Genomic DNA, 26,666 nt, shown 5'->3' on the forward strand with positions numbered 1-26,666 from the left:
GTTACCATCCATACTTTATGTAAATTGATGTAACTTGAAGTCACACTGTCAGCTTGTTAAAACAGCCTTTTACCAACTAGGAAAGGTCCACAGCCAGAACCCCATTGACTACCCCAACCATGTGGGATGAAAATGCAGCGAGCACTCCCCATGAACGAGAGCTGCAGGTAATCTGATAGTAGCTCTTGGGGGGTTGACGTTGGGGCAGGCAGTCTCCCCATGGTCTCACTCATGTCGTATGCAGGGACGGTGGACTCAGGCGACCACCGAGCAGACCCACAGAGGGAGAGCTGCTACTCCTCCCTCTAAGAAGAGGCCCCGGCCCTGTTCCGGATGCTTCTCTGTCATAGGAAACCCACCCGTGACGCGTCTGGGCTGATAGAGTGAGTTTTGAGCCCTTCAATTAAAAATGATGTGTTCTGCCTGCCTCAAAGTGAAGCCGGAGCAGATAATTAAGTGTGAACAGTAAGGCTTCTTTTGACAGCGTACAGTGTTGAACAATATTAACAGATGACAGACATGCACATTAAACACTGACATTTTCTGAGAGCTAAAGTATTTTACTATGATTTATATGATTGATATGACTGTTAATATAAGAGCCTGGATGATGCTGTTTTATAGTTGAATCAGATGCCAAATACGCTTATGTGGTGAAATGTCTTCACTAGGTTGTCAAGTGGCAAAAAGGACGAGAGGAAGGTGGGAAGGCCACAGCGGATTAGCACCGAATATCTTTAACTTTTTTCAACTGGCCTTTTTTAGGTTGCTTGTTTTCCCCGACTTGTCTAATGATTCTGACGTCGTCCAGCTCAATGTTTCTGAAACCGGTCCTTGGGAACCCGCAGACGGTCCATGTTCTTCATCTAAAAATGTCTGTCAGGGAGCAAAAACGTAGGTTCCTTGGAACCGGGTTCAGAAACAGTGGTTCGGGTCATTTCAGTCATTAGTATTGTAGTTTGACTGGAATCCTCTACGTCATCTACTTATCCCATAGAAAAATAAAGCAATTTACAGAACTCCTGCGTGGATGTGTTATCCCCCCCCCCCCCCCCCCCGGTGCCTCCCAAAACCACAAGCTACCGCCTCCCTCATGTCGAGCTCAAAACACGGTGATTTAGCTCCAAGCCTGAGTGCAGTGATCTCTAGGATGACGCCTAGTTACCACAATCAAATGAAAGCCTCTAGAAATGCAACTACCTGACGATCACTCCTTAGAAGAATAACAACAATAACCTGACATTGCAGTAGGAGGCTGTCATTTGTGGAGGGAGTGCTAATAACCAGTCATTCCCACCGTGAGCTGCGTCATAGTGGGAATGACTGGGTGGCTCGCAGTGTGACCCCAGTGCTTATTTGCCAGATCGGACACCATGTGCAGAAGGCATGAGACCCGCTATGTAAGATCCAGTGATGTGGGGCATCACAGCATGGCCCCGCCGTCTGTCAGTATCGCCTGCATAGCAGCCAGGCTCAGCGTCTTTCATTGTCCAGCATCCACACTTTTCTTTGGGAAGAAACATTGCATCCAAATTAAGCAAAATCAAGACAGGGAAACACAGTGTGACGGTGTCACTTTTTCACAGCACACTCCGCCTCCACAGGGAAAACCTCGACTTGGAGAAGGTTACAAAAACCTGTCGAGGTGAAGTGTGTTGAAACCTAGCGTCCTTCTGGGAATGACTAAGAGAATTTCCTGTGTTGGTGCTTCAGAGAACGTCAGAAGCCATACAACCTGCAGTTCAGACTGGGTGATCCATCTGAAGCTAAGCAGGTTTGGGCCTGGCCATTAGTTGGATGGAAGACCAAATATGAAAGCTCGGTTGCTGCTGAACGAGGTGTTGACGTGGCCAACGGGTTTAGCCTCTCCTGTGGTCTGTGTGGATCCCGATTCCCCAGTGAAGTGATGGGACACTGTGCTATAAAATGGTGCCATCCTTCGGACGAGATGTAAAACCGAGGTCCTGACTCTCTGAAATCATAAAATGTTCCTGAATTTCCTTTGAAAGAGTAGGGGTGGTTCCCTGCTGTGCTGACTAAAACTGCCCACTGTCGCCCTATCGAATCTGGTCTCCTAATCATTCCCTGTATCTAACTGGCGAATTCCCTCCTCACTCTTCACCACCCTAGCTACCGTGTGGCGTTAGCTACCGTGTACTGGTGCAGAATGGCTGCTGTCGCACCATCCAGGTGGGGGCCACATAGTGGTGGTTGACATGGTTCCCAGTTGCTTCTGTAAAATGCTATATGAAAATGTAACATTCATCCATAATGGCAGCTTAATGATATGGTCATTGTGACCATGGTAACCAAAGGTAGGTAATAGTGAGGCTGTTCTACCTCAACATGACCACACACAGCAGACCAGGCAATTAACAGTATGCTATTTCCAGCACAAATCTGGTGTTTCTGGGTCAAACTACAAGGAAAAAAAAAAAAACATCGACACGTTACACTGGATGACTTCCAAGAGTACTGCTACACAAAATTGATGGAAACATGTTAAAAAGAGAAATGAAGATTCCAAGACTGTTTATTGAACATTTCCACCAAACCTTAAGTTGTTCATGACAAACTGATGTCAGTTAGCAGAAGCACCAAAAACCAAATTAATCTTGGCATCAGGACCAATGGTAGACTCCCTTCCCAAGACGTCCAATAGCGAGGCTGGCACAGGTAATGCGTGACGGGTTCCGCTTTAATAGCCACTGAAGGGAAAAGGTCAGGTTCCACCCCCCAGCATATCATCAGACAGTGCTGTCTGACCTCAGGGTCCTGCTAAGGAGAAGTGCATTTCATAAGAGGTACTAGGGTCATTTGAGTGCAGCTTTGAGTGGGTGGGGGTGGGTGGGGGCTGTATGAGGTGGTTTTGACACCCAACATGCCATATGTCCAGCCCCAAATACCCCAGGAAACCATGCTGTAGTGTGAGCAAAGACGACACATGACAGGGAAGCGAATGCTCGTATTTTAAGACACTGTCCGTGAGGCGAGAAGACTTCAAAGGCAGGATAAAACTTATGTTAGCCAACAAATTCTTCAGCAATTTTAAGGAAATAAAAAAACACGAGACGACAGCTGTTGTCTTGGGCTCCGGGTGACGCTCTCGATGGTGCTGAGCCACGGCTGGATCCGAGAGCAGGCCGCTGTCCGGAGCACTAACGGCGCATGGCACTGTGTGTCTTCCAGTAAGGCCACTTTTAGGAGTCAATTTCCACAAAGCAGACTATAACCTCCTTTCACTAGTGTCCTCCTCAGGTGGTAAAGGTGTTGCCCTGGTTAATAAACTAGAGCAGCAAGTGAGTTCTCCTGCAGCAGGGATTCCCGGGACGCAGAATCCAGCCTGTGGAAGCCCAGAAGGAGGGCCAACCCTGCACCTCAGATATCCACCTTGGCCTTCAGACATGTCCTGCGGTAATTCAGGCAAACAAGCGCTCCACTTCCGCTCACAACAGATCAGCACAACATATGGACATCACCTATAATCCCTCCTTAGCATGGCCCCCAGAATCACCTTAAGGGAGGGCTTCCCGTGGGCTAGATCAGGTCTAGTCTTGGGTCTGCCTTGCTTTTTGTGGAAATGGCAGGGCAATGTTAGGTGGAGGGTGGGGGAGGGGGCATTCTTTGGAGCTTACTTGCCCCCCAGAATGGCATACTGCTTATCTAGCTAACACTGCTGCAAGGACACTCCGCCTACATCTTCCCCAACCTGGTTCCTAAGTTTAACTACCTCAAATCTCTTCTCCATCTCTCGGTCTCCGCAAGAACCAAAGCTAGCCCACTGGAGCCCAACCAAAGCAGCTGTATTTTAACAGCAATGTATAATGATGCCTTTTTGGTTCTCTAGTCTTTACACACTTTTATATCTATGAAACCAAATGAACGGACCGCACACTGCAAATGCAGCCTCCTCTCTTCACTTACTTGCGGGTTTCTGTGTGCTTAGCTGTCGACAGCAGTGTGGGAAACTGAGCATCGTTGAAAATCTCAGGGGGCCCCTGAACGGCCGCCCGCTTTGGGCCAGTCTGTCGGGCCCCTGGAGGCCTGTAGACGCCTCCTGGCTTCTGCTCGACGACTTCCACTTCCTCTGCAGAGGCAGAACAAAGCAAATCAGCGGCGACCCACGGAAACTCCCGTCACCCCGATAGTGTGGCTCCGGCCTCCCCACTCACCCACGGGCGCGGCCGCCCCGGGCACAGCCACCGCGGGGGCGGTACTAGGCTTCCTCCAGGGCCCTGAAATCCTGTCCCCACCAAACACATGGACCTGCCCATCCTCCCCCAGCTCATCCTTCTCATACGCCTCCTCCTCCTTCTCATCACTAATGAAAAGCAGAAGTTGGGGAAAGGAGGAGCAGACATTCATGTTCACAACACTGATTGCCTGCAAAGCATTAACAAGCAGTGGGGGTGTCAGTCAGCTTGTTACCGTTTCCTTCCCACCCCCAAGATAACAACAGCATGCATGAACATGGCAGGTCATAAATTTTATTATTGTTTTTTTTTTTTTATAAATGGAGTTTACTTTTGAAAATGTACGCCTCCACAAATCAGCCCCGTTCTGTAGCCTGGTGGAATGCTACATATTGGGGGTTGGGAACCCATAACATACAAGATAAGATGGATTCCAAGTGTTGGCTTATAATTCAGTCTGAACACTGTATTACGAAAACATACCTTAACTTAAAAAAAAAAAACCATCATGCTTCACCTGAACTGCTGTAAAATGAATTAATACTAAAATCAGAGGCTTAAATCTGTAGTTGATGTGCCGGTGCCTCTCAGGGAGACCCCGCACCGCGATGAGTCTCACCTCAGCTGCAGGGCCTGCACTCGAAGCCCACTGTAATCCACCGCCTTCGGCTCAAAGTCCTTCCACTTCTCATCCTCCTAAAACAAAGCATGAGAATGCCAGCTGTCAGTGGGGCCGATGTGCGGCTCTGCGGTTTAGGGCACCGTGCGCGTGATCGGAAGGTCAACGGTTCAAATCCCGTGGTTGCTAGGGCGATTTCACCATCGGGCTTTTGGAGCAAGACAACCCCAGTGGCTCCAGGGACACAGGCTGACCCTGCTTTCCGACAAAAATATCTGCTCCATAAATGTAAGTAACTATCTAAGATTCTCAAATGCAACATAAATACCAGATAAGAGCTTTATCAAATATCCCCTATTTCGTCCTGGCAGTGAACGTACCCAGACACAGAATACCAAAAACTGGAAATTCCAGTCACACTCATTCCCCTAGTGGCTTCTTTCCTGAAACGTGTATCCAAAGCCACAAAGCAACCATCTTAGTGTGTAAATACGACATTCGGGGTGGGCAGCAGTGCATCAGTGGGTGTCCAAACATGGAACTGCCTCCCAGTCTCACCAAACAAACGCAGCAAGCAGGATAACCAAGTACTGCCCAGTAAAAAAGGGCGGACTTCAGCAACTGATGACAGGCTGACAGAAGAACGGTTATGAGATGCAGATCTCTTGGTCAGAAATCTACACCCAAACCTGGAAAGTTGCCAGTTCAAATCGCATCGCTGGACGAATACCAAGCATTTATGTGCGATACTCGGATGAGATATGTGCACATTAAACAAAATGCATGGATTTTTGATTTTGCAAATGGCGAATGAAGTCTCAGCTCCTAGCAGATAATGATACACAGCTGACCCCATCAAGGAATCCCCAGCACCACCCTGCGAGACTGAAAAGACGCTTGACATCGGTCGCAACGCCCCGGGCTAACTCTTGGAAGCCGGTCCAGCTAACAGGACCCGCAGCAACGGGTGAAATTCGCGAGAAAGTCGCATTTCGAGCAGCGACTTCGGCACACCTTCTCCATCTGGGCGTCCTGGCTCTCGTTTTTCGTCGCTTTCTCCTTTTCTTTCTTATCCTTTCTCAGACCCACCGACCCGGGCGCAGATACCGACTCTCTGCCTTTGCATTTTTCTTTTCTCTTCTTTTTATCGCGCTTTGCAAAAAAGTCGTCCAGACTCCTCTCCGCTCCAGTGGGGGCAACCTCCGCCATTTTCCGTCAAAATACCCGAGCTAAACTTCAGACAACCGACTGTTTCAGAAGAGTAGTAATGCTTCGGTGATGCTCTTCCAAGATGTAAAATCTTCTTGCAGACACTGAAACGAATAAGACTTTCTGAGCCGATACCACCTCAAAGACGAACCCCGGCTGCCAGCAATGTGGCCCCACCGGAAGTGATACCCTGCACTTGCTGGAAGCTGACCCTATGATTGACAGGTCTTACTGCCAATCGTTTTGTGGAAGTGTAGTTCGTTAACCTATTAACCATCCTTAAATATTTAGAAACACGCCTCCTGTTTCTTCATTGCAGAACTGTCAAATCTCCCGGGAGATCCACCACGATACTAGATGCTGTATATTGGGGAAGTCGGTTTAGATATCAGCAGCAGTTGTCGTCAGTCTTAAACTTCTCATTCCGCTGCATCCTTTAAGGATTTGCTTCGATCTCTTTTTTTGACTCCTTTACTTTAAAAAGTGTGCTAGAAGCACTGCCCTTTTTTTCGTTCCTGCACCTTTTGTTCTATAATTAGCAAAACACTTTGTAGGATTATTGTGGTTTTGAATGGCTTTATGATTATTTCTATACGTTTTATTTCCCTCCTGTAGTTGAATGGAAAATAAATTTAAACTATATCTCTCCGTTTGAATTAATGTCTTATTCGTATATATTTTTGATTTGTGTTGTGTCTGCTGACTAATCTGAAAAACTAATCTCTAATGTGTCATATATCTAAGTCACAACTCCTTGCCTTGTCCGCAGCCCATTACAATGTTTAACTGCCCAAACTTAAAGCTTCTTTGGTCGTTTCACTTTATTGTGAAGGATTTCTATCTCTGAGGTTTCAAAATCTCATTTGTCACTAAAGTTGTAGACAAATCGCAAATGGGAATTTTTATATTGTGTTTCAGAAATTGTTACAGTATTAGAGGCCTTAATTGCTGATCAGAGACTGACATATGTTGGGTGTCCATACCAAATGAGTTTGAAAATCAATTAAAATATATCAGCTGTATAAATTCAGTCTGATGACTGATGACGTTTGTTCAGAATTCAGTATTATGTATTTGGCTAGTATGACAAGCAAGCAGGGTGGTGTGGCGGTGCAGTGGTGAGCACTGCAGCCTCACAGCAGGTAGGTAGGGGTTCGATCCCGGGTTGTGTCTGTATGGAGTTCGCTCACAATCCCTATGTTTTCGTGGGTTTTTGCCAGGGCCTTTGGTTTCCTCCCACGGTCCAAAAGCGCGCAGGACTGGTGAATCTAAATTGGCCCTCTGGTGTGTTGGCGCCTGCCCAGTGTTGGTCCCCATCTGCACCCATTATTCCCGGAATAGGCTCCAATCCCCCCCGCAACTCCAGCTGGGATTAAGTGGTTTCAGAAAATGGATGGATGGACAAACAAGCATGAATTCCATGGCAAGTAAACAACAGTGTGAGAAAGGGTAGAGTTTTATTAAACTTCAAGGAAATTAAGTAACTCCAGTAAAAACACTAGAGCAGCAGCTGACCCTTGTGTGGCACAGGGTTTGGGTTGGGGGTTAAATTTAGGGTTTAGGGATTAGGAGTTAGGCCTTAGGGTTATTGCATGTGTGTGATGAGCAGCTCATTCTCAGCTCGATGTGAAGCACAGTGTCACTTCATCCCACCCATCAGCTCTCCTCCTGTGGATGGCTGGCAGAGCCAGAAGCCTCTGGAAAAATACGGTCTCCATATTCTGTATAACGACTCACTTATTTCTGCAACATATTTCACATTCATGACATATTATCTCAGGCTTTTGTGTCTTGGTCAGTATACTAAGAAGGTTTGGCATCCTACATATATAGATGCCATTGCTCTTGGGGTTATTTCTTTTTCACATACTGACTGAGACTGGCCAAAAGCCTATATAGGCCATATTTGGGGAATGTTTACCTGCAGCCTGTAGAAGAATCTGAGGCTCTGGGGCTGGAGTGGAGGCTTCCCACGTTTCAGAGTCTTCTGAGGCACCACCAAGCCTGAGCACAAAGCAGACTCACTGGGCTCACGCGACACTTCATAGACTCCTGATTATTCATCATATATTTGAGCAAAATGGCAGCCGATCATTAGTTATATATGTGTTTGTCTATAAGCTAGGATGGTTCCCAGTTCCCAAGCCGCAAAGTTCTTTACAAATGGGTTTATATGTTGTTTCAGCTTTACCATATGTAGCGTATAAAATCTTTAGCTAAAAAGAAATCGCGCTACAACAAGTTTTGTCCCTTCGATTAAATGCCACCCGAAATCCCCTTTTGCTGACACAGCAGAACACATTCTAGGATTCATTCTGACAGACGGAGGGATACAATCAGCCAGGGAACCTAATCAGCCAAAGTGGCTCGTTCCTTACATTTCGGGATGGTAGCGGCGCTCTTCCCCATCCAGGATGCCGTGGTAGGTCCCCATTTCTAAGTCCAGTCGCATTTTGTTGCTCAGCAATGTCTCGTATTCGCATCTCTGCTGCTCGATGTCACGGTGGACATCAGCCAGCTCTGCTTCCAGCCTGCTGATCACTGAGCTGAGGTTCTGCAGCTCAATGCCGTGCCAATGCTTGGCGTCGCTCAAGGAATTCTCCAGGCCTCGCTTCTGTGGACAAAGTGCATAGACGGACTGAGGACTGTTACTTAAGCAGGAAGAGTTGTGTAGATGTAGATATAAGATATAGATGTAGGGGGTGCATTAGAGTTCGTAGCGCCCCAGTAGGAAAACGTAGATAGGACTGAATCAATATTGATGTTCTTGAATGAGGCGCATGCAAAGGTTACCAGTGCCCTCAGTGACTCTGTTTGAGCTCGCAGGTTCTGCGTCTTGCAGCTGGCATTGTTGCACTCAGACTTCAGGCTCTCTAGCTGCTGCTCCTCTTGGCTCAATTGGCAGCTGAGCTTCTCAGCCTGCTGTTGGCACCAAAGAGACGGACGTGACAGGAGAGAGTAGTAGTGGGTTTGTGTTGACATACAGCTAAAATGGTCTCTCTAGTAAGAAGTGGGTCATCTGACATTAAACAAGCAATGACATAAAACACGACGTGTCACGTGAAGGTTCTCTGATATTTTGCACATAAACGGTTGCTTTTTTAAATTATGAAGAATTCCTTGAGGTGGAGAAAATTGAGCTAATGAGCTAGTGCATTGCAAACCTGACTGACCAGCCTCTTTGGTTACTACATACATTACATACTACAGTGAGCCTAAGATAGCTATTATCACTGTCATTTATCATCTGGGGTCTGTGTACTTTGTCTTGCAGGTAGGTGTCAGTCTCAGCCCAGTTCTTCTCAATGGCCTTCTCCCAATGGGAACGGATGTCTCCTAAGATCTCATCCAGAGAAGTTTTGATGGGTGCCTTTGCCTCATCCACTTCACTGCCCATGAGCTGCTTGTACAACACTTTCACGTCCTGCCGAAACATCATGAACACTATTACACAGTATTTTCCTTCCATTTTGTGGATTGTTTCTGATGATGGACAGTAAATGGTAAGAGGTAATAAGGTGAATTGCAAAAAAAGACGACCATTCACCTCTTCATGGTTCCTGGCCAGGTTGCTCAGCTCCTCTTTCATGCTCTCAGTCTGAGCTTCTAGGTTCATCTTGGCCAGGTTGGCATCATCAATCACTTTGTACAAAGCGCTAATCTCCTCCTCCATCACCTTGTGGAAGGGCTGCTCATGATCATATCTATGGAGGAGAAAGAGCTTCTTCAGTTATGTCATTGCTCTTGTCTTTTGTTTATTTTTTTGAGACTGAGAGGAGAGCAGAAACATTTCATATAGGACGGACCTTGGAGGTAAGCCCACCTGTCCTTGAAGTCTTCAGCACTGGCCTGCTTGTTCTCTGTTTCCAGAATGAGCCGTGCATTGTTGAGAATGGCCTCAGTCACCTAGAACATCCGTGGATTATTCTGCCTCGTAACACAACCATAAAAGTAACCTGATCTCTTGAGCAATTCTTGTACAGTTTCGCGTGGATTTCTCTTTTGTTTTTAGTAGTTCATCTACTTCTAGTTAGCATTGTTGGTCTATGCAGTAATTCCCTGTAGATCAGGGGGTCTCCAATTCCGGTCCTGGGGAGCTACTGTCCAGTATTTTTTCTATCCTACCTAGCTTCTGATGAGCCGCACCTTTGGCCTGTACTACGAAGCAGGGTTACTGGCTTATCGGGGTAACCGATTTAGTAGTCTGGGCAAAATGTAAGTGAACGAATATGAAATCCATTTAAACTGTGGTACCTTAAATCTGACAAGTTACCCCGATAAGCCAGAACCCCGCTTTCTAGTACAGGTCACTGTTCTCACGTAAATACCTGGAACAGATGTGGCTCATCAGAAGCCAGGTAGAACAGAAAGTCGGAGTTGGAGACCCGTGCTGTAGATGAAACTCATCACAAACATAGATCTTTCCCGCTGTTGGGATGCTCACCTGTCCGTAAATGTCCTCCCACTCGCTCCGCAGTGAATCCCAGCTGCCGAGGCTGGATACCTTTCGGTCCAGGCAGTGTCGGATCTGCTCTTCTAGCTGTCGGTTGAGCTGCTCCAGGGCCCTCACCTTGTCCCGGTACTTCAGCAAGCAGCTGTTGAGGCTCTCAGAGGGCAGCTGTCGAGTGGCCCCTCCGGCCGGATGTAGCACAGGGATGGTGGAGCTACGCAGACCCTGCAGGAAGACACTACTGATGCCCAATGCCCGCCGTGAGACCCGGGTACCCAGACCGCTGCTTGCTCCTGCGGCCAGTGCCATGCCCACATAGACACCCCGAGGCACAGAGGTACTAGCTAGGCTGCTCGTCCGCTCGGCTTGGGCCCCGGGAGGCGGCTGGCCCAGGTAAGAAGATCGTCGTCTCGGCAGAGGCATTCTGGCGTCAACGTGTGGAACACGGCTGGATGTGTTTCACTGTTCTGATAAGCGCAGCGTGCCTTCCCGTGCTGCAGCGTAGCAAACTGCCGTTTCACAGGGTGGTTTGCAGAAATACATTAACATTCATGAGATAAGCTACCTGATTTGCTGCTGAACTCTGTCTAAGGCATTCACTGGCCAATCGGGTAGCGCTTCTCTCATGAATATTAATGAAACTTCTCAAACCGCCCTGTAAAACGAATATTCGCTGCAGCGTACGCTGTTAACACTCATGACAGGCCTCTCTATTCTGGGCCAGCCTTCTGGAAAGTGGGCGATTGTACGTTACCACTATGATTGTCCCTGGGCCCTAGGACCGCTGGCATTTTGTAGGGTGTGAGACAGCTGTTGGAGGAAGGGAGCATGTTTCCAGCTGTATCAGCACTGTTTCCTGATCAGGAAACGACCATCCATCACAGGCTTTGGACCCACTCAGCAGCTCTGAACAAAGAGTGTTTGTGGAAAGCGTGCCAGCATGAGAATGGGCAGGGGGTGCATGTGCTCTGCGGATGAAGGAACGGGGCTTCGACTGGGTCTGCCTTCCACAATGCCTGCGCAGAAAACGCAAGCAGGTCATTATCAGGGAACAAGCACATGGGCTACACTAAACACCATGGGCATCGTTCAGCTCCATGGGCATCACATCAAATCATGGGCAATCAAATTGTGGGCAACACGTTGAGACAAATCGAGATTCCCTTTGAGGACCTGACATCAATCGCATCAGCATCAGGGGGCTTCAAATTATATACAAATACTTAATTAAGCTTTAGGAATCTTTTCCTGTTTCCATAAGATGTCCACTTTAATGTGCTGTTGGGTGGGCTAGCCGTCTGTGTCCGGAAAGTTGCTGGTTTAAATCCCCTGGCCGGCAGAGAAATGCTAGTGATCATGTGCTCTGACCCCAAGCTTCGCTCTTGACTGTAAATGTGTCCCCTAAAAACGAACATGAAATACTGGAAGGATTCCTATGAATCTGCGCTCATATTTCCACAAATGGCATAACTCCCAGATCTAATAAAAATCTACAGCAACAGAGAGTTCTGAAGGCTAAGGATTGCAAATCAGATATTATGGTGCGAACACAAGAATGAAATAACCTACTGAGAGGCAGCTACGCCTATTCCAAAATGCATTAGTCCCTATATGAAGAGAAGTGATGATAACAATGAATTTCTTATCAAGCATGACTCCTCATTCTGCGGGAGTATTTGAGTAAGTATCTCATGTAAATGGAGAGATGTCTAGCTGGAAATACACACCGAGTGTGGTTCTGTACTCTGCCCAGGAAGCAGAATGGGTTAAAAACAGAAACATTCAGCTTCGCGTGACACCAACTGCTTCAGTGAAAAGAATCCACCCCCGTTCAGACAAAAACATTTACTAAGCAAATAGCCTGAGCTGCTCAAACTGCTAGAACCATCCTATGGTGTTTGAATGACTCATTACTATGACTAAAGCACGGAAGAATCTGAAAGCTTTTGCTTCGAATCTCAAAGCCGCGCTGCTGTTTGTGGTTGAGACGCACTTTTTTAGAACAAAGATCGTTCCTGTTTAAAACCACAAGTGCCAAAAATGAGAACCTGCTAATAAATACATACAATGGTGCCATTAACATGCAGCTTCAGTTACAAATGAAGAGCAACACACCTGACAATCTTATGTCGTTTATTGCTTGACGGTGAAAAACCACAGTTTGTACACTACAAAAGGAAAAGGCAGATAGATATAAGGTTAACATCCAACGTTTATTCGGTGTGTTATATAAAAATAATAATTAGAATTTTAAAAATCTGCCTTCTTTCTATTCTATCAGTGTCTGAAACCTAAAACCACCTTCAATACATGATGGATAAGTGAGAAATCCTATGAAAAATAAAACATGTTAAAAGAAAACCTAACAAATAAAATTTATGGAGTAATTGTCTGTTATTCTTTGTTTTTTTCCTGACTGCACACAACACAGTGAGTCTCAGTATATATATACCTGTCCTCCATTAACTGGTGTGTCTTACCGATCAGAAACCACAGGCCAATCAGAAATGCCGGTGTGCGCTCACGTGAGGCATCCACCGCTCTTATTGGCTGATTGCCTCTTTGTGAGGCATCCAGTTCTCTTATTGGCTGACTGCCTCTTTGTGAGGCCCACGTGAGACGTCCAGTGCTCTTATTGGCTGATTGCCTCTTTGTGAGCCAAGTCAGCGTTAACCTCGCTTTCAGAAACAGTGCAGTGCAATAATAAGCATCATTTGCTCTTTTTGGTCTCAGTGTCTCGCAGGACAGAATAGGGTCAGGGATGTCCATCCCAAATCAGAGCCAGAGGTCACTTTCCGTCCTCCCTGTGGAAAAGAAACCTTACTCCAGAGGAAACCTGCATGGTCACATGCACCATACTGAACACACACACACACACACACACACACACACACACACACACACACACACACACACACCAGGATGAGGAGACAAAAGACATAGGAGCACATGTACATACAGAAGTATGCTTAAGACGTTCAGGGTTCTGCCCTCTGGTGTGATCTCACAGGTGCCACTTATGAAAGCCAGGCTCTGCGTATTCCTGTAGCCCATGTCTTCCAAGGAGCCCGTCCAAGGGCCGTCACACTGGCCTCAGAAGTCAAAATTCACCCGGCGCTTTTGTTTCTGCAGAAACACTCCAGCGGCTAATGCTATCACTGCGAAGCTGACCTTCCTCTGCAGCTGGAGGCCACCTCAGCATCCCAGGTCTTCTAGTGGATTTCAAGTTCAGCAGGCTTTTTTTAATCTTGGGTTACAGAATCATATAGTCTCATAATTATAATCTTTTTATCCCTCTACAGCATATATGCTACGCATTTAATCTTCATCTTATAACAAAACAAGGAAAGGATACTTCTAAAAAAGACATATAAATGTATTTTACAATTAAGCTGTGATAGAAAAAGCACGTCGGAAAAATACACAGGGCACCCTTATAGCACTCATCCTCCATTTTCACAATATGTGTGCTGGTTTCTACATATAACACACGTTTATTACAGGTTATCACATATGCCAGTATTTTGAAAACCTTTGGAAATACGGTGGCTTTCTCTTTTTCGGTCTCACGATGTTGCTGTGTTCTGGTTGATGAACAGAGTCTCCTGGCAGAATGGGTTGATCAGCACCATGCCGTTGTCAGTGAAGTGTCCACTGGGGGGCACACCGGCTCCGTGCTCCTGGAACACAAGGCAGGCTGCGTTCAATGACAAGGCCTGGGAAGCACGACCTTGCTGCCTGGCTGTCTTATACCTCATGAAGCACAGCATGAGCAAAGCTACGAAGAGGAAACCAAAGACCTGAATCATGAAGATGATCTGAATCATCAAGAAGATCTGAATCATGAAGATGATCTGAATCATCAAGAAGCTCTGAATCATGTCCCTCCTTATCATCACCACCATCATCATCATCATCAATAACAATAATAAATACAATGTAGCGTCTGAGGTTAAGGCGACTGTATTAGAAGAAGAAGAATACATTTATCATCATCTTATTATTATTAGTACTATTATTATTATCATTTCCACTACTACAATTGCTATTGTATCATTGATCATGGTTTTTCCAAATTATTAAAAGAAAAGTATTCTATCATCCTGTCCAGGGTGTTCCTTCGCCTTGTGCCCCATACTTACAAAAAAACAGATGAAGATTTGTGTTTTTATTGTAGGAAGGATACAAAGTAACAAACCAGCAGGTATCAGGATCATATTTGCAGTACCACCTTCTTGCCAGCAGATGGAGACGCAACCTAGTGGCCACTGCCTCCCTAAAACTATTACTGCTAAATAAGCGTTGCGCTTATCAAAATCACCCAGAATATTTCACACAGCTTAAAACCTTTTAAAACCTGCTGATGGAATTTATTTTTATTTTTTTTAAAAAAGTGCTGAGAAAGCAGCAGGAAGTATGAGAGACCTGAACACCTGCAACTAGAAAGGACCGGATTCATTCAAATTATCTTTCTTAAAAAGGAAATAGTCGATGCAATTAAAATCGAGCCCTAAACTAAACCATGTAGAACAGACTCTGAAGACTCTACTGAATGTGCCTCTGGCTTCTCTGTGTCCAGACCCACCGTTTCAGAATAATGATCTTATCAGCCTGCTTCAGGGTCTCCCGTCCTCTTCTAGCGTCTGATCACATTACCTGCACCGTCTCCAGCGCCTGCACCTCACGTGGCAGCTCCACCGCATGCCGGTTGAAGTAGTCCATGGTGATGGCATCGTTCCAGTAGCTCAGGTTGTTCTCCTGGCCGGACGTCCGCTTCTTCCTCCTCATGCAGAGGATGGTCAGGAGCACGGCTATGGACAGGGATTGGGGTTGGGGGGGGGGGGGTGGCAAGGCTTCTGTTTATGGCTGGATGGGGAGAGCGAAGCACGTGCAGCTGACCATGGAAGTTAGCTGGCATCAGCCTTATTTTTATTGAGTGAGCTTGTCCTTCGTAATAGTCATTGTTATTTGGCCGGTATGACATTCAAGCATTACAATTCAAGGAAGTAAACATTTGCTGAACACGGCATGGGCCCCCCACCCCCCCCCCGCCCCGCGGCCGCAGTACTCACAGCAGGAGGAAGCTGGCACGGTGATGGCCAGCACCAGCCATGCTATGTTGGCCTTGTCCAGGCAGAGCGTGCCCCGTGAGTGCGGCGCGTCATAGCCCGGGCCAGTGGGTCCAGATTCAGGGACTGGGACCAGTCTGTTGAGGAAACTGGTGGCAACGTAGGGGGCCACAGTGGTGGGGGAATGCCTCCAGGGTGAGGCTACGTTCGCACTGCCTTTGTCTGGGTGATGCATGGAACGAGGCCCCTCGCCCATGCCGAGCCTGGGAGACGCATCTGCAGCGCCGTGCGTCGTGATGTCATTTCCTGTCACAGTGTGGCTGGGATTGCTGGTCACAATGGATGTGGTGGGGGGAGCTGACAGGGGAGCGTCCGGGTGGCTTAGGGAGGGTGGAGAGAATGCAGCTCCCTTGTTTTCCAAACGAGGGGTGACGGCTGCCTTCTGCGAGGTGACGACGTACGGCAGTGTGCTGCGTGCGGACTGAGAAGCGAGTGTTGGCGGCTTAGCAGCGGGGGATCTGAAGGCCACTGTAGGCCGTACGCTGCTCTGGCTCGCGGGTGGCTCCACGGGGCCGGATTCGGGAACACTCTGCAGGCCCACAGAGAGGACAGAATGCTGCGTGGAGGTTGCAGCTGTGGATTCATGCAAGGGCTCCTGTTCTGAGGCCTCCTGTTTGGGCAGGATCGCGAGAACACCTACGGATAAAGTGGACCGAACAGAGAAATCACAGCTGCAGGAGGGACTACAGTATAGCCCTGTCACTATACTGCCTGGTTATTGTGAGAGTATCTCTGACACTATACTGCCTGGGTATTGTGAGAGTATCTCTGACACTATACTGCCTGGGTATTGTGAGAGTATCTCTGACACTATACTGCCTGGGTATTGTGAGAGTATCTCTGACACTATACTGCCTGGGTATTGTGAGAGTATCTCTGACACTATACTGGCTGGGTATTGTGAGAGTACCCCCATCACTGAACCGCTTGGTAATTGGAAGAGTATCTCTGTCACTGCCTGGTTATTATGAAAGCTCACCCAGAAGGTATAAGAGAAAGATGAATTGTAATCAAACCATTTTGCTAATGTAACAAACTGTCAGCTTAGGTGAGTGTATACTGACTCCCATACGCTATTGCTAACCTGAAGAGAATTAGACCAATCAAAAGAATTAACCTGGAGATTTGTTGCCACATTATGGCCTACCATCTCTGATTGTTAAACCACAGTTCTTAAAAACTACAAAGCATTGCTGTTCCTCGGACAGGAATTAACCATCATGTTAATGCCTTACACCAGTGTTTCCCAACTCGACCCTCAGGGACCCCAAGACTGTCTGGCAGGGAGCTGGGAGGAAGCAAAAATGTGGACTGCCTGGGATTCCCCAAGGACCATATTGGGAAACATTGGATTACATCATTCCATTTGAGACTGAGGTGTGATGTGCTAGATATTTTGTCTTTTATTTGCACATCCTCATTGACACATTGATTGATCTTCAAGTTTTGTTAACAGAAATAAAGCAAGTGGACACTGTCCTATATAATAATATATCAGACTGAAATGACTGCTGATAGCACCAAAGATGGTAATGCCTCACTGTAAGGCCTCATTCATAACAATGACATGATATCCTGTAATACTATAATACTAATATACGGTATAGTTTCTCAGAATTTTAAAAGAATATTTTCAGCATGACGGAACATGGGGAGAATATCCTGTTAATATGATCTATAGGTCTGATGCAGACTATCAATTTCCCAGCATGCATTGCAGGCTACAGACAATCCATCACGTTTACCTGCTTCAAGTCAGCAATGACAAATTCAAGCCTTCAGTCTATCCTACCCCAGGGGCAGTATACAGATAGTCAAATATCTTTTCTCTGTGTCTGAATTCAGCTCCCCGTCTAAATAATATGTTCCTATGTGCTCTATCAGAGTGGCCATAATTCCATAATATCTTTTCACACCACAAACCGGTTTTAAGGTTAAAATGCATTTAGTAGCCACACCTACATTCTTGTGTGACCTAGAAGCGAGCTGGGCACAGATCCGGGCCCAGCTGTGGGAGAAATGACCCAAATAATATGAGATGTCTGCCCCCTTAATTCTGGCAGGGGAGAATTAGTGCTGGGGAGCGTGCCTCTGAACATGCGCAGATGTGCTATCACACTGCAATGGTTTTTTTCCCCCCCCGTGGCTTCTGAGAAGCCAGCAGAGGAATCAGATGCCAAGACGAGCGACAGCTGGAATATTATTGTGTCGCTTTAGCATTTGGCCAGAAGGTGGCATAATGGCTAAGGCCAGACACCTATAACAAGAAAAAGCCCAGCATATTTGCTTGTTTGATGGCAGCTGTGAACAGGCCAGTTCGATGAAGCACAGCACAGTCTGCCTCCCCGCAAAGCACAGACAGTAAGTAGGCGGCTTGCTGCACTATGATGTCATTGGTTGTGTTTTGATGGCCTGATACTACCTATTCGCTGAGTGTTTATTTTAGTTTATTTGCCATATGAATGTTAACATACGGTCAACATTACAACGAAATATGTTGGATGGGAGAAGAAACAAGAAAACACGTCCCTCAGCATTGGAGAAGACAAGAAAAAGAAATAAAGTTAGAAATTAAGAAGTCATTAATAACGGAATGTACGCATATGTATACATGGGGGGTGTAGTGCAAGCACTGGTATGGCACATTGGAGAAAATTATGTGTCTAGATACACATTAGAGAAAGTGACGTGTGACATGTATAAGTATCAATGAATCACTGATGTCATGATGACTGATGCCATTAAATTGCACTGTTGTCATGATGACTGGTATCAATAAATTGCAGTGTAACTGGCTGACAGAGTAGAGTAGGCCCTGCCAGGGTTTGGCTGAAGGCCTGGAGGACCAGAATGGGTTCAGTCCTCAGGTGAGTGCTCACATGCTGTCCAAAATGCAATTAACGCCACCTTCTCCATATCGCCATCCAGGGCCTCTTGTGTTTATGCTCTCTGGACAAAGGCCTACTGCAACCAGCCTTTAGAGATCCTGCCTGCCACATGCATCAGCGAGAGCGAGACAGAGAGAGAGAGAGAGAGGGAGAGAGAGAGAGAGAGAGAGAGAGAGAGAGAGAGAGAGAGCACCCCACTGGCAAAACTACTGACCATAATGACCAAAGTAAATGAGCATTTATAGTGTGATTTTTATCCAGATACTGACAATCACTGGCACCCTTTCTGTTAGAAACAGCAGACGAAGGCAACGCATACAAACTCATCTGTTTTCTATGCAATACCTGCCGTCCCTGCGTCTTTAACAGAAGCCACACTCATTTATGCCAAATATGATCTACAGTTGCCCTAAATCCTTGCTGCTCATTAAGCTGACAGTGCAATGCTAATGAACTAATTCAGTTAATCCCATTCATTTTGCAAGCGCACAACAGGCAGGAAAATGCGCTGAGTCATAGCGGCAGATAGCAGGGAATCATTATCGGTGAGTCACACTGAACTATAAATCCCTGCAGAGTGCATGTTCGTGGTGTCATCCGTGTCCTGGTGGGGAAGCACTGCGCTGGACAGTGTGGGGAACTCACTCAGCAGCTGGCAGAGCAGCACCTGCAGGCTTCTCTTCATGGTATCATTTGGTCCAACTCTTCCCCCACTTTGCTCATGGTTCTCTGTGGGACAAGGACAGATAGCAGCTATATCACCATCCTAAGCCCATATACCTATATCTATTTTTATATCTATATCTATATATTCCTTGGAAACTAATTCTAGATCACACACATCATGTTATTGGTGCAGTCTAATCATTCTCAGACCCAAACTCTACTGAGCAGCATAATGGGATAATCTGAATTGTTCCAGGCACACCCACCATCTGTCACAATGGTAACCAAGCCCTCTTTAACCAGCATGACACTGGGACTCGATTGACCCCGATTGGCCAAAGCATTTCAGGCAGATATAGATGCCCATTCATCCTCATGTTCATACATAGAAATCCAGGGGCGCATCACCCGAACCAAAAGGAACAGCACACCGCCTACAAAGCTGCTGCTCCCCAGCCGCTGCTCCCCAGCCGCTGCTCCTATAAAACACCAACATCTGCAAAAGGGAAGTCCTAACCTAACAGCTAAAACAGAAATAAGGATCCATTCCACCGTCAATCCAGCTTCCAACTGCTTAGTCAGGGTCACGGGGGCCTGGAACCCATCCCAGGCGGCACAGGCAATGAGGCGTGGGTGCAGGCTAGGCAGAATGCCAGCCCGTCGACGGGCACACACATATACACACACACGCACACACACACACAAGTTTGTAATTGTGTCCTTGTGGGGACATGGCGACCTTAACCCCACCCAGCACTAACCTTAACCATAAGTAACTAAACAAAATACAAGACTTCTGGCATTTTTAGTTATTTGATTGCAGTCACAGATGTTTGTGAGAGCCTGAAAAACAGTCCCCACACTGGCAAACTAACAGGTTTTTATTATATTGTGGAGGACATTTGGTCCCCATAATGTAATATAAACAGAATCCACACCCCCCCCCACCACACACACACACACACACACACACAGACTACTGCCTATTTAGCAACCGGATAAATGTGATAAATGTGTGAGGAAGATCTCTTCAGGGGTTACTTTGGTCCGTCCTCCAGTTAACTTAATTAACATAATCCAATATTCTGCATCATATTAATGATTCCAAAGGTACGACTCCCTTCACTTATGACCATGGCACATGGAAACAACCCCATTCCTACTTATATCCCAAAGCCAATGAAATACCTAGATATTTGGGGTAGGTTCAAGGTTTCAGAGTGAAAATTAATGAGGTCTATGTGTTTGTGTAGCTGGCTTAAGCTCCTCCTTTGCTTACTGTTTAAGGCAATAATCAAACCCTTCTTCCTTCCTTTCAGTAATTTAGTTGTTTGTTCCCATGGCTTGTACCCTGTGCTTCCTAGGATAGGCTACAGCCTAAATACGACCCTGTATTTCATGGGATCGGCTACAGGCTAACTACTACCTTGTGCTTCTCAGGAAAGGCTACAGGCTAACTGTGACCCTGTGCTTCTCAATATATGCTACAGGCTAACTGTGACCCTGTGCTTCTCAGTATATTCTACAGGCTAACTGTGGCCCTGTGCTTCTCAGTATAGTTTACAGGCTATCTGTTACCCTGTGCTTCTCAGTATAGTTTACAGGTTATCTGTGACCCTGTGCTTTTCAGTATACGCTACAGGCTAACTGTGACCATGCGCTTCTCGGTATAGGTTACAGGTTAACTGTGACCCTGTGCTTCTCGGTATAGGCTACAGGCTATTGTGTTTACATGAATGTTGCCCAATCCTCCCTCACAATGTGATGTTTTTCAAATAGCTATTCTATGACAAAGAGTGAGCCAAAGAGTGACTGAGGTTTCAGGAAGCCAAAGTAGTGAGAGGAAGTTTGCTGCTGTTTTTCCAGCCTTCCTCTTTAGATGTTTTTTTTCTGAAATTTCCTGTAAGCCGTTCTGCCAGTGGCAGGACAGCCACTGTAAATTGGGGAATGGGGTTCCTGATGCTGCACTGGGTGCGCCGCTATAATACCTATTGATGATTCCAGTTGCGCAGAACCTTTATTTTCTATGGCAACTGCATTTGAATACAAAATGAACGTATACGTTTTTCCCCACTGGAAACCAAACTGTGAAGCATTCAAAAACTCTCTAAACGAGATGTTCTGAATGTTCTGAAACAGACATGCGGCTATGTGCTATCAAGGATGTGAGACAGGGTTTTCCTTCTCGACGACATCCATGGTTTTTGTAAATCACAGTCCAGTGGACTCCTCGCTCCTTTTCCCTCTCTAATGAGACCACCTCAACCATGTGTGTGTGTGTGTGGGGGGGGGGGGGGGAACAGGACCAAGACCTACATTGCTAAATTTACTTGCTGACGTCTCTGGCGTCACCATGACAATAGCGGGATTGGATTACGGGGAGGAAGGATGTTTTACGGGATTTTGTGAAGAATTTCCTGAACAGCTCTGGTGAGCTCTAGCTGTGTGCCGGGCAGGCAGACCTTCCTGTGTGCTCACATAGCTGTAGAGTTGGATGGATAGCTTTTCATTGTCTCTACAGTAAGGTTGAAAGAAACATCAGATCTCATATCAGACATTTTAGTTTATTTTGCCAGTGTGATCCTGACCAGAATCCAGGCTTTTTATCTCAAAAGTCCCATCCCAGCTGACATTCAGTTTGTTGGAGTTCTTCGCACAGAGAAACAGGATTGAATCCCCCAACCCTGCAGGTGTTAGACAGCAGGACGTCTCACTGCACCACTATCAACCATCCCCATACAATCTGATCGCCAAGCATGATGCCCATATAGAGGGTCAGAGAAATACGTAAGAAAGCATCACCCTACAGAATTCAGCACGACCTGACGGATCTACTTGACCGTACAAGCTGAAATTGCACTTCACTCCCGTCTGTTTCAATCACATTCGATTATTTTTTAATCCTTTAAGATATTTTAGGAAACATAAGAATTCACAGTTAGTGGTGACCACAAGATAAAATCATAGACAGCTCAGGAACACAAACAATCAGTTTAGCAGTGTCCCTTTTGTTGCCATGATACGGGGTTAGGGTTAGTTGAACGATTTCTTTTTTTCGTCAGGTTTAACATCAAAGGATATGGAAGCTCTGTGGCTGATTTCTGGCTAATAAAATGAAGGTTGGGCACATCGAGCACATAAATGTCAAGCCTTTCATGCATTCATGCTTAGAGGAGACGCTAAGGTAGTTTCTTTCTCCTGGCCTTGCCGGAACTATTAATAGCAGAAGGCTAAAAAATGATGGTAGTGTCTGGCTAAGCATGGGAAGGTTTGGTTTGCTGGAGGGGCTGTGTGCCAAAGCTCCTCAGGGCAGATAGATGGTTGGAATATTATTATTATGTAAACATCTGAGCGACAAGAGACTCTCGTCTAAGCCTGCAGTACTGATTAACAAGAACACTAGGGCAGCTCGATTGTGACAAAAAAAATAATCACGATTATTTTCGGCAAATATTCAGATAGCGATTTTTCACTGATTGACTTAGGAAATATTATGCCCTTATTCAATTTTTTTTTTTATCTTGTTTTTTCAACTGTGAATTTCCTTGAATAATTCAACCGTGAAACACATAAAAAGGGGCTGGAATGGGGGGGGGGGGGGGGGCTGGATTTATAAGGCGAGACAAATAGGGAGCGTCATTGTGAAATCAAATGCGGGACAATAATAGATTTATCTCAGTTGTTTTGTTTTGATAATTGCAGGAAGCCAAAATCGTGACTGGAATTAAAATCTGATTAATTGCCCAGTCCTAATAAGCAGCAGAGAGTAGAAAATAATATGAAACCACTTTTTAGCGATGGCTAGGCAGCCGAAACATGTAATCTATCACCTCACTTGGTAGTACAACAGCAGAACCCTCTAGAGCAGCGTGCCAACAGACTTATGGTTGCGGGTCTAGTACAGTTACTGCTGTGCTGCTGCCGTGTTAATTCAACATTCCTGATGCATAAATTCACATACATATGATCCCATACTGGGAATCCCTAAAAAGAACATTAAAATGGAATAAGGACACCTTACTGATATCTTCTTAAGATGCTGAGAGCTCATTAATCGCAGGGACTCCGGATTGATCAGCAGACAGACCAAAGCCCCCACAAAACAGGCGAAAACACCCTGGATCCGTTTGAGCTGGAATCAGTCATTGCATTGCAGCAAAAGTCAAAGGAGATGTTAGTCCAGTCGCTCTACAGGATGCTCTTTCCACAGCCTGGGGCCCAACGTGCCGTGAAGCACCTCAGCTGCACCGATGCCACTAGCCCCCCCCCCCCCCCCCCCCCCCCCGGAGGGGTGTGGCTCTGGAATGTGTGGAATTCCTCTATAAATACCTCCCTCATGCCTCACTGCCCCAGGATCATCCGTGCCAGCAGTCACCCTAATGTCAGCCCACCCCCACCTGCTAATCCGTCTCGGAAAGAGCGGCAAAACTGGGGGCCCTGGTTTGGGGCAACCCAGAAAAAGCAAAGACAATTTATAGTGAACGATTCATCTGATCCAAATGTTGTTGGGCTGTAGAAGGACTCCAGAGTGCTTAGAAGGGAGCAATACAGGCAGAGAGGAAGGTGCTTATTTTATAACCAGCATTTATAGAAGATATTAGAAAAACATATTTTCTAGCAAACAGAAAGTCAAATTTGAGACCCAAATGAACTGTAAACTGAATAACATGGCAACTCTCGATCCATAAGTTTGCAGAGTTCAGCTGAGCCCAACAAGCGAGCGGAAATGTGCAGGGTGTTCTGTTCAATAAAGAAGTTTAACTTGAATCTATATTGAATCCTTTGTGTTCCGCTTAAGCAGGCTATGTTTCAGTCTATCATTATAACGTTTTACATACTAAAGCGATGCAGTTGCAGTACATGTAAACGCACGATTTACTCACCCGAGGCTTTCTGGCATTAAAGGGACTCCCCAGCACATCAAAGTCACTATTCACCTCAAGCTACTCAGTAACATTTTGCCGGCATCTATCAGCAGTCTGCCTACTTTGTTTATTATTAAAATGCTAGTACGGTAACCCCTCTGTAAGTGTGCAACTTGGCAGTTAAGTCACTGTGCCTGTGAGCGGAGAGTCGCTGGTTTAAATCCCGTGCTCAGCATAATAGTCACATCTCTACTCCCCCCTAAACCACCGCCCCCCCTCCAAAAAAATGCTCCAGAGGTGCTGGACGGATGTCTGACTCATGTGCTCTGACCCCCCAGCTTAATGTGTGTATACATCTTTTTAAAAATGAGAAAAAGATAGGATATTCAAAAACATTAAAAATACACACGCATTCCAATGGACTAGTACACATGAAAATAAGCGGTCGTGCGAAGATGTATGAACTCAGGTTTTCAGAGAATATCTCAAGTTTGTGTTTAAAAGTTTGCAGATGTACGCAAGGTTAATTAACCATTAAAGAAAACGTGTTTAAGCGAGCTGAATATCATTACCACTCCGAAACCATAAAATGACCGTGGTAATTTCCCTAGGGAAGCTGATGAATTAACCCCGTAAGATACTTAGGTTTGCACGATCAACACACACCGGAGCAAAAGATACGTTTCTCTGATGACAGTATAGCACGCTGTTCACTGTAATCCCACACCCACAAAACTGTCCGAAAAATAACTACAATAGCGACAAAATAAACGAATAACTCCGGATATTTTCTGTTCCTTATTTGGGCAACAAACATCTGATTCGTACGCACTGGGTCCAGGAGAGATCAGCGCAGGTTGTGTATGGTATCAGTAATATCAGTGATGTTAAATCATAAGCAGCACCAGAAGGGATTGCTCTGTAAGATCAGAAGGAGCGGAGCAGACTCACCATCCGATGGACCTTGATTTAGCGGAGTCTTCGATCGCAGCGACCCCCAAGCACACGCCGCCTGGTCGGTCCCACAACGTCCTGTGAGCTCGGACCAGACAGCGACCCGCTTCTGCGATTCGCAGAAGGACCTTCGCTCCCCCCACAGAGGCGCCTGTCAGATATAAACTGAAGCGCCGGAGCTGAAGGATGCGTTGGGAGGTCTGGATGAGATGTCGTGGGATTGCTGAGCTGTGAGCGACCTACGTCCGTAGAATAACAATGAGGATACAGCGCTGCGGCGTGGAGCACCTCCATCACCGGAGCCCATTAATCAGGGGAGCCGTTCGGACCCACACAGGTATAGGTTGGATGAAAAGCCACTCTTTATGGTGGCTCAGTAGTGACTGCCATGGCAATATTCCTAAAAAAAAAAAAAAAATCACATCATCAGGGGATTTTCCTTAATAGCCTCATTCACGACTCATGCGACAAAACGGAATCGATGGTTTGAGTTTAATTATACTGCCAAATGACGTCTATGTTACACTTGATCGGGGCAAAGGAAACATCAATGTAAATGAGAGCAATTTTAAAATGTCACAAATTAGAGTGAAATTCCCAAAGGATGCTGCAGGGTGGACAAAATGATAGCACCCAGAGATGCGATTTAGGCCAAGGACGTCAGCCTCTCTTCCGCTGCCCCTTGTCTCCATCAACATGAGGAGTACTGGCACTAACATTACCCTTGTGCCTGGCCAAATGGAAAGTAGCACAAACCAAAAGTCGAGGACAGCTGCCACAGAATCGCTGGGCTAGAAGTAACAAGGCTACAGAGGTGGGAAAGCAGAGTCATCAACTACCCAGCGGAGATGCTCAATCCCATTTACTGCTATTAACTCCTCATTAACCTTGTTAAACCATTCAGCACTGACACTAGGTACTTCTATCATATATACTATGATCAAAAAACTGTAAGGATGCATGACTGAAAATCAAGGAGGAGACAGAGAGAGAACAGAAGGTCACGGCAGAGAGGGGTGAAGATGAGGAAGATACAATGTGCAAGATTCATTTAAATATGAAGTTTACGGACACGTGCAAAGGTTTCATCAGCAGATTATGAGTGATCTCCTGCATGCATTAGATATAAGCGCGCTAGCTTTTCACGAGGACAGCACAGAAAGAGGCAGAACACAACTTGGGGTGTCCAGGTCCGGAAGGTCGCTGGTTCAAGTCCCATGGCTGCCATTGTGCAGATGCTAGAACAAATCAGATGGGGGTGGCAATGGTGTTGTCAACAAAAGTTGTTGATTGTGGGGGGGTTGGGTAAGCATACGATCTGTAGCCATTCCCCCAGGAAAGATCTTGCATACTCTCTCTTACGATTGGCCACGCTACCCATACCAGTTTTATGGTCCTATGTTTTATAGTCAGTGTAAATAAGGTGTTTCAGTACAAGTTCTCTGTCTGCAGGAAAGAAAAAATATATAATTTTAATGTTCCACTTTGCAATATGACTAATGCGAGATACAGCTCCCTCTTGTGGAAATTATAAATCGCTGCATGAGGATTGAAAGCAGTCGTTAAGTCAGGATTAATTAAGATCTGGATTAATTAAGATCTGGATTAATTGGGCTCAGGTATGTTTTATTAACCAGTAGTGAATTTGGTGATAATGTGCTTTGTGGGTTTTTTCAGACCCTTAGTTTTGTGT

At 46.1% G+C, this 26,666-nt stretch overlaps 3 protein-coding genes across 6 annotated transcripts; all 3 read right to left on the reverse strand.

Moving 5' to 3' along the window:
* Positions 1-2,514: 2,514 nt before the first annotated feature.
* On the reverse strand, positions 2,515-6,239 carry LOC125725288 (protein CDV3 homolog). Its single transcript, XM_049002098.1, has 5 exons — positions 5,827-6,239; positions 4,813-4,889; positions 4,173-4,321; positions 3,925-4,087; positions 2,515-3,409 (listed from the first exon to the last, which is right to left on the reverse strand). The coding sequence occupies exons 1-5, from the start codon at positions 6,019-6,021 to the stop codon at positions 3,379-3,381; spliced, it is 615 nt and encodes a 204-aa protein (XP_048858055.1). The 5' UTR covers positions 6,022-6,239; the 3' UTR covers positions 2,515-3,378.
* A 1,220-nt stretch (positions 6,240-7,459) lies between these two features.
* Positions 7,460-11,191, reverse strand: bfsp2 (beaded filament structural protein 2, phakinin). Of its 2 annotated transcripts, XM_049002093.1 has the most exons (8): positions 10,466-11,191; positions 9,845-9,927; positions 9,569-9,725; positions 9,284-9,445; positions 8,815-8,943; positions 8,400-8,635; positions 7,943-8,025; positions 7,460-7,718 (listed from the first exon to the last, which is right to left on the reverse strand). In XM_049002093.1, the coding sequence occupies exons 1-8, from the start codon at positions 10,892-10,894 to the stop codon at positions 7,678-7,680; spliced, it is 1,320 nt and encodes a 439-aa protein (XP_048858050.1). In that variant the 5' UTR covers positions 10,895-11,191; the 3' UTR covers positions 7,460-7,677. The 2 variants fall into 2 exon arrangements, with proteins under 2 accessions (XP_048858050.1, XP_048858049.1); XM_049002092.1 differs by lacking the exon at positions 7,460-7,718 and having other exon boundaries at positions 7,734-8,025.
* A 1,398-nt stretch (positions 11,192-12,589) lies between these two features.
* Positions 12,590-25,365, reverse strand: LOC125725287 (transmembrane protein 108-like). Of its 3 annotated transcripts, none has more exons than XM_049002096.1 (5): positions 24,971-25,365; positions 19,134-19,217; positions 15,544-16,236; positions 15,128-15,282; positions 12,590-14,151 (listed from the first exon to the last, which is right to left on the reverse strand). In XM_049002096.1, the coding sequence occupies exons 2-5, from the start codon at positions 19,171-19,173 to the stop codon at positions 14,038-14,040; spliced, it is 1,002 nt and encodes a 333-aa protein (XP_048858053.1). In that variant the 5' UTR covers positions 19,174-19,217; positions 24,971-25,365; the 3' UTR covers positions 12,590-14,037. The 3 variants fall into 3 exon arrangements, with proteins under 3 accessions (XP_048858053.1, XP_048858052.1, XP_048858054.1); XM_049002095.1 differs by lacking the exon at positions 24,971-25,365 and adding an exon at positions 24,038-24,239; XM_049002097.1 differs by lacking the exon at positions 24,971-25,365 and adding an exon at positions 23,176-23,360.
* Between the last annotated feature and the right edge of the window lie 1,301 nt (positions 25,366-26,666).

The sequence above is a fragment of the Brienomyrus brachyistius genome, unplaced genomic scaffold, assembly GCF_023856365.1.
Source record: "Brienomyrus brachyistius isolate T26 unplaced genomic scaffold, BBRACH_0.4 scaffold64, whole genome shotgun sequence".
Classification (NCBI taxonomy): Eukaryota; Metazoa; Chordata; class Actinopteri; order Osteoglossiformes; family Mormyridae; genus Brienomyrus; species Brienomyrus brachyistius.